General features: G+C 36.4%; 1 protein-coding gene across 1 annotated transcript in view; it reads right to left on the reverse strand.

Moving 5' to 3' along the window:
- The window catches only part of LOC131677927 (uncharacterized), a 46,467-nt gene extending 30,634 nt beyond the window's left edge, over positions 1-15,833 (reverse strand). Inside the window, exons 1-2 of the mRNA XM_058958027.1 lie at positions 15,646-15,833; positions 15,227-15,487 (exon numbers count right to left, since the gene is read on the reverse strand). Of these exons, the coding sequence (XP_058814010.1) occupies positions 15,227-15,373 (147 nt within the window). The 5' untranslated portion in view covers positions 15,374-15,487; positions 15,646-15,833. The remainder of the gene's footprint in view (positions 1-15,226; positions 15,488-15,645) is intronic.
- Positions 15,834-16,351: the final 518 nt, after the last annotated feature.

A 16,351-nucleotide genomic window follows, 5' to 3' on the forward strand; every position in this document is an offset into this window, starting at 1 on the left:
ATTCCTATCGAGAGTTATGGAGGATTTTGTAACAGTGCGCTCTTGCAACGCACGGCCCACTTTGATGCAGCCCGTGAGTTCGTTCCTATTGGCAACGTCGCACGTCGCTACGTCAGAATGCGCATCGCGTGGGAAGTGCGCATCGCATGACTATAAGAAACCGCATCTCTCGATTAGCGCAAAAGGGCAAACTTTTCAATACGGATTATCGAAGATGATTTTTTCTGGATATTTTGAGATGCGATAAATTTTTTTGACCGAAGTGCACAACAAAAATTATAGTTGTTTAATATATTTTTTATTATTATAATGTAACGTTACTAACAATTAGCATCTTTAAAAACACATTTGTTTGTCAAAATACATCTACGTTATATCCAAATTCATTTTTAGTCTGTAACATTAATATATGGAAATGGAAAATCTTATGCCAACAGCATTTTATTTCACGTTTTTATTTTCGCGAGTGATATTACCATTAAACAACGATGTGTCTTTTGAAAAAAGTTTACATAAAATCTGTTGTTCAATCGCATCGATGTTGGGGTTTTTCATCACAATTGCTTCTGTTAATTCTGTTAATTAGTGGTTTTCCAAGTTCTGGTAAGATATTATTTATTTTTGTCGAATTTCAATTAATCATTAACGATCTTTATTTTTAAATCATCGTTACAGTTTTCCGCATGTACCTGTTGAGTCATCGAATATTCCAGTTCCATTACTTTGGCAATCATCATAAGAAGAAAAATTAAACGTTAAATTTTCCTATATTTTAAACGCGTTAACCCATTACTATAAACATGCGATGTAAAATTGAAAATTTAACGAAAATTGTGCTTTATTCATGTCCACATATATTTTCGTTGTATTTTTTGAGCCCATTACGACATATGCTACACTTGTGTTGACCAATATAATTTTTAAATTTATCACTCCACATGGGTGCCACAAAAACAAGATACGACGAACATATTTATGAATTTTTTTTTGCGGAATGCATCATTCGTGTGATCGACCCATATTTATAACATAAAACAATCGAATGTTTTTTAGAGCAAATATTGTCTATCTTGAGATAATATAGCATTTCGCGAGTTATCTCTATATGGGAAACACCCAAGTGCGATCGAAACAAAAACAAACGTCAAAACGTTTTCTCACTCGCACTGGTGCAAATTAAATGAGCGCGTAATTTAACGCACGACCCGTTGCACAGTGGCACGACTTAGAACAAAAGGTGGACTAAAGTCTAAACTTTTCCGTATCGGGTCATATAGGACGTTTTTATGTAATTTTGGTACGCTGAATTCGTTTTCAATATTAAAACATTTCAAAAATGAACATTTACTATTCATTAGGGTGTCTCAAAAAAAAATTGTTTTTTCTATATCGTTCTTAAAATTTGTGTATATTAATTTTCGTGTGCTAAATCGTTTTTGATATTAACATTTGCAAAAAAAAGTTCATTATGCATTAGGGTGGCTCAAAAATAATTATTTTGTTGTGAAGGTTCAAAAAATTTTTAGACATTTTTGACGCTGAATTCCTATGTTGGTTATAGAAAATAGAAATTAACTTTACTACTTATTAGAGTGGCTCAAATGTAAATATTTTGTCTTTTATTAAAGATTTCTTTCAATTGTAATTTTGGAATATATTTTCCGTGTTAAAATGAATTGATTCTCATTATGTGGCTTTAGAAATGACTATATTATTTATAAGGATCAAATAAGATGTGATCGACTAATTTTGGAACGTTTAATTCATTAGTGGGTTACTTGGTATGAAAACTACATTTTTTTTTCATTTTTAAAACAAGCATTTTGAGCGTCTTAGTGGAATATTGATTTACATTCACTAATCAACAAGATGGTTAACGATTTTGTTTTCGCAGGTGTGTTTTAAGTTGCTTAGATTGCTTATTTCATACCTTAAATTAAAATAAATCCAAAATCCTTTTTTCGCGTATATGGTTCATTTAAAAATGGTCTTATTTTATTTGGATAACATCGCATACCCTTAAGCTATATCAGTGATATGAAAACTCGGATAAAATAGTCTCACCAAATGACTAGAACTCAACTGTGTTCACTCAATTTGACAGTTATTGCGTAAGTTAGCAAAAATAGTTCATGAAACATTTTATGACACATTTCAGATGGTTGAAAATATTTACTGAATTTTAAACATTCTTAATACCTTTACCACTTAAAAGCCATACTTCCCATTCGGCTCCTTACTCTTGATCACTAGTAAAACCCTTTTAGATCATGCTCTAAATGCTATTTGAAAGTTGTGCATAAATTAGTGTCATTATTCTAGTCATAAAGTAAATATTAAAATTAAATATCAGTAATAACCATGCGTCTCCATTCACAGTTTTTTTCAAATTTTGACTGCTTATCGCATGTTTTCGCAAAACTAGCATAGGCTCATTTTAAAGAGAAAATGAAAAGCTTTCGAATGACCATAGTGTGATCGCGGGCATTCACGGGCGTCGTTGTTGTTATCGCTTTAGAAGTTCGAATTCAATAAAATTTCATGACAAACAGTTATCTAAACACTAACTATTCCAATTAGTGACTTATTTTTGGCGATTTTACGATGTAATTTTATCACACGGATAATTTTGGTGAATTAATGCAATTCATAAAATCAACCGATTCTTTGAAAAACGAGCATAACCGTATGTAGTTCCTATGGTCAAATAATGCAAAAAACACTTGAGTTATGCCCTTCAAAAAGCTGTCAAAAATTCATTTTGCATTCAAATCACCTAAAATCTCGCGAAAATGTCTCTGATGGCTCAACTGATACGAGAAAAATACTAGTGAGAATATCGCAGAACCTTCATATATGGACTTAAGTCCGAGCTCGTCCCACTGTGCGTTGGCGCATGGCTGAAAAGTCGCTATGTGGATTTAAGAAAAGATTCGCAATATACCGTGCTACCTCTCAGACAGAACCAACTAGAAATAAAACGTGGTGAAGTATGTCAATTCGCGAAAAATATGTCAACGCAGGTTAAAACATGTCCACTGCTCAACTTTGCTCATCGGCTGGCAACATCCGAGCGCGCTTGTCCGAGGTATTGAGTGACAGAAAATTAAATAACTCCTGAGCAATATAATAACACTAAAGAGCATGCAAATTACTCAGAAAACATCACTTTCAATTATCCATAAAGAAAAGCTTGTCTTTTTGCTTTAATCTCAGAGATGCCAATTTTGAACATAAGACACGCTCCTTCAAAGCGATGCGCATTAGGACGTTGCGACGTGCGGCGTTGCCAATATGTACGTTCTCGCGGGTTGCATCAAAATGGGCCGTGTGTTGAAAGAGCGCACTGTTACAAAATCCCCTATAACTCTCGATAGGAATAAAAATGAAAAATTATCAATACAGATTATTGAAGGTGAAAGATTTTCGCATAATTTGACATACGTTTTGAAATTTTTTAGCGTGAAGAACACAAGAAAAAATACAATTGAAAATTTTAAATAGATACAAAGTACCGTTATTCACATAATAATAAAGCAAAAATATTTTTAGAAGAAGATGCAAATATCATTGCATAAGTGTGCAAAAATTCAGTGAATTATCTTCAGTAGTTTTTGAGATATAAAATTTTCAATTTTATCATGCAATAAAGTTTAAGGGTTAATATCTTGAAGAGAAAAATAAATTGTAACGAAATATTTATACCAAAAGCTATTCACCATAATCCCTATACAATAAAATATACCTCATGAAGATCGGTGATTTTGCGAAAAATTCGAGGATCACTTGACATGGCTTTACTCAACTGCAACTGGTTTTTTGTGCATAGCAAAATAGACGCTAGAGGTTTGCTTGTGTGGTGGTGCTTCTTGTGCTTGGGAGTGGGATTAAGCAGCATTGAAACTAATGTTAGAGATTGGCTTGCTTGTGCGACTCAGGAGACGAAAGAGACAGCATTTCTTCAAGGTCGATCAGTTTTTGATGCAAAATCATCTACAACAAAAAAATAAAACGTTAGTGATTTCGATGGAACACGAATGATAGTTGATTTGGTACCTACGAGTAGCTCATGACTGCATCATTCAAAAATACAACATAAACAAACCGCTTTATGTCAGAGGTCCCATAAAACGCATCAACGATGGGGGTACATTTCACAATTACAACCACAACACTCAATCAAAAAAGTGCCTCCCAGCGCATCTTTGATCATTTCCCTCCGTTTCGCATATTTGATCCTGCAGTCGACTTTCGTTGTCTTCTAAAATCAGGGTTACACAGCTTCACGGTTTTGGTTGAATTTTAATTCGGACCAATGCACACATTAGGCTTCCCAGCAGGGGCAACTCAAAGATTGCAGCAATAAATAACGAACAAAAAGTCACCACCACGAGGGAGGGAGAGAAAGAGACAAAGGTGCAAGGTTATTGACCACCAATAAAACAAATCATCCTACATTTCGAGTTCGACCCCGATGGATACGAAGTGGAATGACAACGCAAATTTAAGTTGATCACCTGTTTGGTGCAGTGTTTGTGGGCGGAGAACAACTATTGAGTGAATGAGGTGATATTTTCTATTTTAAATATTCATCAAGTGATTGCGAGCAAGTGTTCTTAATCCGATGCACCTTGAATGGCCAAGCTACAAAAGATCCGCGAAAGTTATTCGATATGGTTACCAAAACACATTGTATGGCCTTGAATTCTGAAAATATGCATATTAAACATCATAAATCACCAAAAGTTTTGGTTGAGTTAGGCTGGTTTTTGTGTATAGGTTCTCAGCTGTGAAGTTGAATCTTGAATTAATCAATCTTCGGCTAATTGCCGCTTGAAAACTAATATTTGAAAAATTTTCATGACATATTTCTTATTCCTAGTTTCTATTTTTGGACATTTTTATTGAAAATCTCTCATTAAACTTTAAACATTTCACAAGAGATGTCGATCGGGTTCCTGTTTTCATATGCAGCCCAATGCCGGGAAATTCATATAAGCTCCCGCTTCCGAAGTCGACGGAACACGAAAGTTGACTTTCGTGAGCAACTCAGGACAATCGATATTTTAAGTAATGATGTAAAACATCAAAAGCCTTTGAAGTAAGACCCGTCGCTGATCAAGATCTAGCATGTTCATCAGCTTGCATCGAACGAAATATAAAGCGAACGTACCGGGTTGTGCCATTGTAGATTTCTGAGAGAAAAAACGATAAAAACTTTTTTGCACTCGCTTGATTCGTTCGCGTTAAGTTGCATTGTAAGGCGCCCAAATTCGGACAGCATATTTCAAGGTGCTTCGTATCAGAAAGCAATACAATATTGCGGATCTTTGAAAACTGTAGCGAATAAAAGAAACCGAAAGTTGGATAAGCTTTGGTAACTACTGTGGAGATATGGTCGCCGAATTTCAACTCGGATTCGAACAGAACAGATTTTTACTTGACAACACTCTTTCCAGACAGTGGTTATCCATTTTATAGTCGGAATGAAAAAGTAAGCGACACCAGCTAAACCTGATCGCGTTGCTATTATTCGTTTTCAGACCCACTCTATTTGCACCAATTCTGGCCATGGCGGTACCAGCTTGTAGGACTACATAGTCTATAGCAAATTTAATATTTCGTGAGGTTTTCTGGTCATCCGCGCATAATTGCTTTTCAGGCTGGACTCGCGCACACAGATCGTTTATGAACCATGTGTTTCTTTTTTCTTTTTCTTCCATACTATAAAGGTGAAAGTATCTGCTGTGTGAGCCTCACGTCTAAACCACTCCACGGATCGTTACCAAATATTGCAAATGCACTTTTAAGAATTCTGGGAACGTTCTAGGCATGATTTTCTACCATACCAAGAAAAGAACTTGACCAGATCAACTATTTCATAGAGAAGTAAGGAAATCCGGAGATCAAAAATCTAAACACTCGCATTGTCATTTGAATGTTTTGTACTCCTGTAGACCAATCGTGGACAGCATAATTATTGTGTACAATACATATATACAAAAAATGTTGCCAATTGTCGACAATAATTATAAATAGTTTACAAGAAAAATAAAGCTTCAAGAAAAAGTATTTTTAGACCAATTTTGGGTAGCTGAATACGAAAACAATATTCATTTTTTTGTTCAAAGAACTCGCTTTTGAGCACTTTTCGTAGTTTTTAGTCAATATTTCGTGTCAAAATCAACCAATTAATTAAGTCAATATGCAGGTTGAAAGGTGTCGAGATGCCCTTTCCAAAAACATATAATATGTGTCGACCAAAGCTTTAAAAAGTGCATTTTATACCATTTTTAAAAGTTTCTCATTTTTAATTGTTTTTTTTTTACAGAAAGCAATTTTTCAGACCATTAAGAAACTTAGATGACGGATAATATGTTTACGTTAATTTTAAGCCTAATATCACTAACATCGGATGGAAAATGTTGATGCTATGGCACATTGAGCGAAATGAAAATTTTATGATTTTAGCAGACCCTGCCCTGGTGCGGCGGTTTAGAGGGTGTAGCACTGGTCTCATAAGCCAGTCGTCAAATATTCGAGTCCCTATCGGGACTCAGTGGGATCGTAGCACTAGCCACGTAATGTTCTGTGAACTGAGAATCGGCTGCGAAGCCTGTTGAAGCAGAAGGCGAAAATTCTTTTAATTTGTTAAATATGTACTCACCACAGAAAAAAAATTCCAACGAATATTTCCACATTTTAAAAAGAGTTGTACATTGAAATATCCAAAACCATTCAAATGCTGCAGGATGGATGGATGCAAGCTCGAGAAGACAGTACCCAACACAAACAATAACTATCAAGTATAGAAGATTATTTCAACCGAAAGTATGATTGCGCGAAAAATAATAAGTTACAATTTTCACTCGGTGCTTCATACCATCTACATTTTCCATCCGATTTTTGTGACTATTGGCTTAAAATTTATGCAAAAAGATTCTAAAAGAATTTTCTTCTGTCCTTGATTTATTATAAAAAATAGCTAGAAATATGCATTTTTTTAAAAAAAGGTCGAGCATTAGATTTTTTTTACTTTGGTCGATTGTAATCATAATAAATGTACATTTGATCAACGCATATTATACATTTTCGGAAAGGACACATCAATACCTTTCGAACTGTTTCGATCGGATCCTATTTGAACGCGATATTGACAAGTAACGAAAATAGTGCCCAAACACACCTTTTTCAAAGAAATCTTGAAAATGCTTCTTTGAAAAAAAAAAATGGACTTTGTTTTCGTATTCAGCGATCCAAAATTAACTTAGAAAACACCTTTCTTCTTAGCTTATCGCGATTACCACAAAATTGTTAAAATCTGTCACATTAGATTCTGAAAATATGAAAAATTAATTTTTCTGTGATAAAAAAATAGAGCAAGAACAAAAAAGAAGAAGCAAAAGAAAAACGTCAGTCTATTTTCAACCATCAAAGACAGCGATCACGATTCTCAGTGTGCTCCTGCTTCTGTCCGAGTCAGTGCAAAGCGAACGAAAAAACAGTTGCGTGTGTGCATTGTTTGAAGAACAAAGGATACCGTTGTATTCTTGGGTGATTTTTCAAGATGACTGAGTCTCATCAACAAAACGTGATTAGTCGGCCTAACACAGTGGCGATTGAATTCAGGTCTTTTCACATAAGACCAAGTTTTCGTGATGTGGAACATCTGCTGAAGGTGAAAATGCAGCTTCGGTTTTCGGAAGTCACCTCCATACAGCTTGAACACGTCAGGCATGCAGTGCTGCTAACCTTCAACAAATTCGCCCAGGCGAAAAGATTTATTTCGCAGAACAACTTGAAGCACGTGCTTGTTTGTGACTACGTTGAAATCAAGATCCCTATATACATGGATAATGGAAATATTGAAGTTAAATTACATGATTTATCTCCACTTACTTGCAAAGTGGCAATTAAAAAATTCATGTCGAATTTCGGAGCAGTGGAATCTATTACGGAGGACACATGGAGAAACTACTTCCCAGGTATTTCAAATGGCGTCTTTGTGGTGAGAATGCGGGTAGACCAGCCCATTCCCTCCTACCTTACCCTGCAGTACAAAACAGAATGGGGTGATACCATTACACAGCGAACTCGTTTTACATATCAAGGACAAACGAATACGTGCCAGTTCTGTGAACAAACGGCACACCACGGACAACCCTGTCCAGAAACCGCTGACGAAAGCTCACCTGTAGAAAGAAATGCCAACACCCAAGCTACAATATCTTCAACTGAACCGCAAACGGTTGCCAAATTTGTGGCTGCTGTTCAGGCAATAATGACAACTGTAAAAGCTGCGTCAAGTACTTCAAACTTAACAACTAATACAACCAGTGAAGAAACTACCACCAAGAATGGAGTGTTCACATTCGTGACCCGCAAGGGCAAGAAGCCAGGAAGAACATCTGATCGCGAGTATCAAGGCAATAATCAAGATGCTGATACGGACGTAAACGACAACGAGTGAGACATGGATAACCCCGAAATTGGCGAGAGAAGGAACATCTTCCCTACGCGAAAAAAGATCTCCGCTCACAATAGCAAGTTGCGCGCACGGGATCTTACAGGCTCAAAATAAAATGTATTGTAATTTTTATTTTTTACATATTGTAAATATATAAAAGACCCATGGCTCCTTTAAGCTAACGCATTGAGCCGTGTCAAATAAACTAATTTAAAAAAAAAGAAAAACGTTTTGTTTTTTGAAAACTCGAACTTCTTTGAAAGAGAAATCGAGTATTATTTTCGTATTCAGCGACCTAAAATTAATCTAGAGACCACTTTTTCTTGTAAACTAGTCTAATCTTATTTAAGACCAAAAGAGATAGGTGAAAAACAGAACAATTTTCACTCGGTGCTTTATAACATCCCCAGTTTTTATCAGATTTTCGTGATCTAAGGCGTGAAAAGTTTATCTATTACATAAGATTTTAAAAGATTTTTTTTTGCCGTATAATTTTTTTATGAAAAATCAACTAAAATGAGTAATTTTACCAAGCGTTACTTTTGTGACTTTGGTTGCTCTTAACTCTAAATTGTTGATATTTAATCCAAACATGTTATACATTTTTGGAATGGGCATACCTTTCGAATGGTGGGTCGATTGTGTTAGTCGAAAGATTGGTTCCTGAGATATTGACCAATAACTGCAAAAAGTGCTCAAAAACACGTTTTTCAAAAAACCTCAAAAACGGTTCTTTGAAAAAGAAAATGGATATGATTGTCGTGTTCAGCGACCAAAGTCGTCAATTTTGGACTTGGAAAACACCTTTTTTCTTAACTTCATGCAGACATCCCAAAATTTGTAAACTAGTGTTATAAAAGCATATTGAACTATTGAACATGTTTTTTTATTTCTTTTTGTGTAAAAAAATAGCACAAACAATTGAACGGGGGTTTTTGGATTACTAGAATATTGTTTTCATTCGGTCGTCAAGAAAATCATCTTAAAACATTCACAGGCAACGACGGGTACTTTAGTTAGTAAAACAAATCGACTACAGGGGGCGGGTATAGTGTAATTTGTAAATCCATCTCTCAGCTCACCTCGGTTCGATTCCCAACACAGCACATAGGGTTAGACATATTTCTAGAAATTTTCCTAACTTGAAAAAGAAGCGAATGACCAGGTTAAAACCTCTATAATCGAAATATTAGAAAAATAAGATAAATATCAAAGACTCAAGATGACTGCCCTGCGGGATTCCAGTCGGTAATTTAGAGGTAAATATAATCTGCGTAAATTTTAAATAATAGATCAATTGTCTAGGTAGCACTTCAGCTACTTTGTTTGCCAGATGAGGTAGCCAAGTCGTTTAAGCTAATTAAGGGCAACGTTTTATGGGACTTTATCGGAAGTTTTTTACAAATGAAGGTACATCGCTTCTGATCGCTTGGTGTATTTCTTCCACATCTTTACATGACAAGGACACATATAGCTTTATATCAATTTTCTACCACTTTCGCCGTGCAGCAGATGATGGAAATTGGTCGGTAGTTTTCCTCACGCTGCACACTTCTCGGCGAGGTGAGCCGCAATAAAATCTGAACATCCTTAGATTAAACGATAGGGACTAGCACATTTAACAGGATCAACACTACTCAGTGCTGTACGTATATCACGTTCAAGTAAGAAAAATGCACCACCGGGGTTGAATGCATTCTTTGATTTTCTCAAAAGCTCCTGAAACTGTCTGTGAAAAACATGCCAACCGGAGGTCTCCTTTACAGAAAATATCGGTTTCTAACTAATTCATACAGAATCAACGAACAGTTCGCGATGGTTCAACTGAATCCGATGGAATCCATACTGCTTCGCATTCTGGATCAACTGGAAGTGAAAGAAGTTTAGGAAATCTTCCTGAAACCGGCGGACACGGGTATGCGTATTTACTATTTGTATTAGTGATGATCAACAATCTCCCCTCACTACGCCCTATTGCTAAACTACCTACGCCCTTGAAATTGAGCTAAGGCTTTTGAATAATTCATCCAAACATACTAATGTGGTAAATCTAAAATATCTGATGTTATTTTGGTATGCTATATGAAATACCATTGATACGGCCGCAGTGTCGGTTAAAAAAAAATTTTTGGCATTTATTTCGACTTATCAAACTTTGAACATCTATAACATGTTTTAGAGACTTTCTAATACCATACATTCTTCGACAAAGTTGTTGAGCATATCCTGAACTACACTACACATCTAATTGTTGGTATACTGCAGAAATAATTGTAATCTGTAGAAATGAAAATGCAAAAAATAGGCTTTCCCATACTAATTTCCATACAAATTTCAAACACAATGCGCTACGCCGGGTCAAAACCAATCGACCCCAAATTTTGCACAGTTGTTCGGGACCCCAAATGGATCCTAAAAGGTGCTGTGCTCAGTTGATGTAGTTATGATTACGTTTTTCCATATAACAATTCCCCACCCTAATATATATCCGTTTGTATCAGACAAATGTCAGTATGTTCGAATACTTAATAAAAGGTAAATCATTGGTACTATAGCCTATTTTGAAACATGTTAACCTTCTATTCTGACTATAAAATATATATTCTAAGAACACAAAATAATTGTTTCAAAGTTACTGGATGGTGTATAAAATGATGCATGCATCTTTGCAATACCTCATTATACACCTAGTATTTAGTGCAACCTTCCTCCCTCAAGCACACCGAGTCATGGGGGTGGGCGTAGTGTAGTTGGTAAATCGATTGTCTTGTACGCAGCGTACCAGGGTTCGAGTTCCGACCCTGCATATAGGGTTAGAAATTTTTCATAAGAGATTTTTCTAACCCGAAGAGGCCAGTTAAAGCCTCTATAATCGGAATAAAAAAACACCGAACCATATTCTACCTGTTTCATCATTTCAAGCCCGTACGTGGCAACAGAATGTATATACTATTCTTCTGTTTCTTCCAATCTTTAGTGGACCGTCAAACATAGTAACATAACATAGTACTTGCGATTGGTTCGTTTGTTATGGCCGTTTAAGTGAAAAAAGTGGTGTCCCACATTTATACGTGCACCCAACTATTTTTTTGGATAACTTTTTTTCAATTCACAAAAACTGCTCCAGATTTTCAGCGTTTATTTTAAAACTTAATCAAGGATTTTTCTCGAAGTTTGGAAACCCGGGTGCATCTTGTTTGTTTGTTATGGCAATATATATGAAAAATGTGTCCCTTATATATCTGTTCACCCTATTTTCTCAGAATAACGGTTTTTTTCATTGAAACGTACTGCACCAAAATTTTCGAAGTTTATTTTAAAGCCTAATTTACGATGTTTCTCAAAATTTCGAAGCTTTGGTGCATTTCGTTCGTTTGTTATAGCAATTTAAGTAAAAAAAAGTTCCTGAATTTTTACATTCACTAAGAAAAAATATAGTTTTTCCTAAAAAATGCTTTATTTAAGTAATTATCCAGCAATTATTAACACTTCATGTAGTAGTCAATCGAATTCCTATCATTGTATGTAAAGCTTGGTTTAGAAAGATTTGATTGCTTTCTTGAACTTTGGAACTGACGAATACTGCTTCGCGTTGTCATATACATCACGAACCATCATACTCGAAACATTTTAAATCGCGATAACGTCCGGAGAAATTGATATTTGAATGACCTCCGATATGTATGACAACGCAAAGAAGTAATCGTCAGTTGCAAAATTCAAGAAAGCAATCAAATCATTCTAAAACAAGCCCAGAGCTAGAAATATAGAAAATCGTTATATTAAATGCCAAAGCGAAGGAAACTTGTATTAAAAAATGATGGGAATTCGATTGACTGATAAACGTTGTGTTGATTAATACCGGATATTTACTTGAGTAAAGCATTTTTTGGGAACAACTTTATTTTTTCTTAGTGAACGTATAAATGCAGGAACAACTTTTTTCATTTAAACTGCTAAAATAAACGAACGAAATGCACCAAAGCTTCGAAATTTTGAGAAACATCGTAAATTAGGTTTAAAGGTTAAACTTTGAAAATTTGGTGCAATAAGTTGCCATGAAAAATCGTTATTCTGAGAAAATAGGGTGAACGGATATATAAGGGACACATTTTTCACTTAAATTGCCATAACAAACGAACAAGATGCACAAAGGTTTCCAAACTTCGAGAAAAATCGTTGATTAAGTTTTAAAATAAACGCTGAAAATCCGTAGCAGTTTTTGTGAATAGAAAAAAGTTATCCAAAAAATAGTAGGATGATCGTATAAATGTGGGACACCACTTTCTTTACTTAAACTGCCATAACAAACGAACGAAACGTACCAGAGCTTCCAAATTTTTAGAAACATCGTTGAATAAGTTTTAAAACAATCACTGAAAATTTGGTGCAATTTGCTCGAAAGTAAAAAAAGTTATCTTGAAAAAACGAGGTGAACGTATAAATGTGGGACACACTGTATACGAGTTGAAATTGCTGCGATTAAGCCCGAAATGTCATGCAAAATGCCCGCAAAGCAGCTGCTTTTTGTGTATCAAATGAGGGTGGTCATTTAATCGACGTTGTATTCTAAACCTGGTTTATGATAAACGGCATAAACTTTATGATAAACGGCATACTTGTTTACTTGTGAAAATCGGCTGAAAAATAGCGGAGTTGTTCGATGTTGAAAAAGGATACATACAGGTGGCGCACCCTGTATAAGCCATAACACATTTAATATCCAAATACCTTGAACTTTTAAAACTTTATTGAGTTCATTCCTTATAGCTGCGAAATTGATCTAATGAGAAGAGTCAATTTCTTAGATATAAGGCATGAACTCAATAAAGTTTTTGAGAATACACGCTAATCCTTGAGGAAATCCAGAAGTAACATTGAAACTTCTTTGAATAACCATTCGATGTTGATGGTTTAACAACAAGCTTTTTTCTGTAGTAGACATTATGAAATGTATAGGGCTGGATTTCCATTAAAAGACTTCGATTATGCATGAAAGTTCTGTCTAGTTGACTTAACAGCTATTTGTCCAAAAAAGGAATAGAATTTTGAAATTATTTTTGCATTGAGCTGCTTGGGGGTTTCCAAAACGTCTGGCTTGTATTTTTAACCCTTTCAAGCTCAACTTTTTTGCAGCGCATATAGCATTCTAAAATTATTTTTTCTACAAGCTGTTGAAATAGGGAAAACTTGTTTTGATCAAGGTGGTTGTCCTGTAGCGCTAGAATCTGGTCAATTTTTAAATGCGAAAGCAAAGTTGATTGGTTATAAATTTTTAATAATATTTCAAGACAACGAAGATATGTACATCAAAATTTCATCTTTTGCCGATAACATAAACTGTTCTTGGCAGCACTGCTTCATCCAAATCGAATCATACTAATTGCAATAACTGTAGTTCTAGGGATAATAATTACAACTGTTGGTGTTCATGGTAAAGGTGATAGTAACAGTTATTAGTCTTACTTGTTACTTGCCTAAATCAACAGTTATTGATCGTTAAAAACGTTGTTGTTTATAAACAACATGGGCATGAAGGGGTTATAGCAACTTCAATAATATATTAGAAGATAAAGTCATCTGGGAAGAAACCGAGACCTGTTCTACATTGACAATACGAGATTTTTATCAATGATACATTAAAGTTCACCATTATCTGATGCACGGGCCTTACTAACTACCCCCGCCCCCTTTGCAGGCAAAATTTAAATTGGTAGTAATTTACATATTGACTACAGCTTAGGGACCATTCATAAATTACGTAACGCTTTTAGGGGGGGGAGGGGGTACAACAAGTTGTGACATGTTGTGACATAGGGGGGAGGGGGAGTTAGCTAGATCGTTACGTAACATGTTTTCACCGAAGAAAAAAAAATTTTTCTAGGAATTTGTTACGTAACAGGGGAGGGGGGTATGAAGAAATTTGTGACAATTTGTTACATGGGGGGAGGGGGGAGTCAATTTTGGTCAATTTTTGCGTTACGTAATTTATGAATGGTCCCTTATATATTTTCGGAATCTTTATAATATGGATTGCAATTCTTAGTTGGTTTGAAACTGTAAAGAATGCGTTATTTGGTTTGAATTATGTTGATCGGAACGAAACTTTTAATTATTCGCCGCTTGCTCATATTAGAAACACACAACACTTCTTAGACATCACTCCGAAACATGAACGCTACGAGTTAATATAAAGGACCTTAACTCTTCCATGTTTGAGATTCCTTATCTACATGAACATCACAGTGGCATTTGAAATGGCAAATAATTCTCGCAAGATGCTTATCTTGACCGATCGTCGTGGGAAAACATTCATTTGTATTAATTATGATTGAACTTGAAATGGTCTCGATCATCCACCAGCCGGTATCTCCCCGTGAGCACGTGTCTGTTCCCACCATAAGAGACCCTCCGCGAACAATGGTGTTCATCACTTTTCTCCCACACAAACAATCGGCGCTAATAACCGTAGGCTCAGCACTTGAACATTGCGGAACATACATACTGCTAACGTTATCACTTTATTTGTTCCCATCGAATTAGCATCGTTTATGCAAACCGAGCGCAACCAATTCGCCCCCGCGTGCGTTCACGTGTTCGACCTTGATAACGCCTGTTGCTTTGGAGGTTGACCGTTTCGCACTCATCCTTTCACTCTCGTCATTTCACTCCCCTCTCACTCACGTTCTGTCTCTCACGCACGCAGCCACCAATTTCGCTCTCACTAGATTTGTTAGTAATGCCAAAAAATGCACTAACCTCGGCCAAGACTGGATTGACGCCGGCAGATTCAGCTTTCAGCTCGTCCTCCCGTTTCACCCGGGTGCTGGGAGCTGCTAAAGTGGTCCCAACACATAGTGCCACCACCAGCAGCAACGCCGTCACACTCCAACTACAGGGTTTCATGTTTACGTTTCTTCTTGTTCTTCTTCAATTCGCACGATCACTACTTTTTCGGATGAGACTGATCCTGATTCGTTCAGCTCACTGGCAAATAATGGCGATGATCGGCACTTGAACCTGTACGGAAGCGAGAAAAAAAAACAGATCGGAAATCAGATAATGAAGGAATCGTTTACGATCGACTAGCTTGGACTAGACGGTGGGTGCTTGGCTGCGGGTAAACAGAGCGTGAAAGTACGAATAATTAGTAGAGGGATCAAAAAAATAACACCAACAATCTTTCTGTCCAGGGCGCGGTGTGGCGTGAGCGATGTAGTGCCTCAAACCAATCCAAACGAAGTAATGATCACTATTCTCAACCGGGGTCTGCCTTTTGCCGAGCAAGCGAACTGCGAGTCAGCCTTGCAGTCACCGATCGCGATCAGTTTGGCAATTTAATTTTCTGCTTCTTCTTGTTCGGCCGAAAAGCTCACTCGAACTGCACCGCAGCTTTTCCGACAGTCCTCATGAAAGCGAGAGTGGAAAATCTCCCACCACCCACTTGCGATGCACGAAACCGAGAGTAGATTAAGCTCGCTCTTTCTAGAGCGAAACAGTCCTCTCTCACATCCGAAGGGGAATACGAAACAGAGAGAGCTTTTATCACTTACCCTCACCCTTTTGAAGACACGAGGGTGAAAAGAAGCTTTAGAATCGATCCGAGTGGTGAAAATAGGTGGTGAACTCTTCTAGATATTCTCGAAATCATGTATTTTAGCAATAAACACAATTACCTACGCTACCACACCGTGGATAGTTGGCTGAAAAACTTGTTTCAGCTGTATATGTTAAACTTATTTAGCGACTGCACTAACTAGTCCGGTGGCCTGTGCTGTACTAGTCTGACGATGCTGAATAGTAAAATGAATGACTTAATAAATTTGACAGCGTATTTCTAGCCGAATCTTGTTGGCGGTTAACAGCTGAACTGGGAGATGTCGT

The sequence above is a fragment of the Topomyia yanbarensis genome, chromosome 1 (assembly GCF_030247195.1).
Source record: "Topomyia yanbarensis strain Yona2022 chromosome 1, ASM3024719v1, whole genome shotgun sequence".
In the NCBI taxonomy this organism is placed as follows: domain Eukaryota; kingdom Metazoa; phylum Arthropoda; class Insecta; order Diptera; family Culicidae; genus Topomyia; species Topomyia yanbarensis.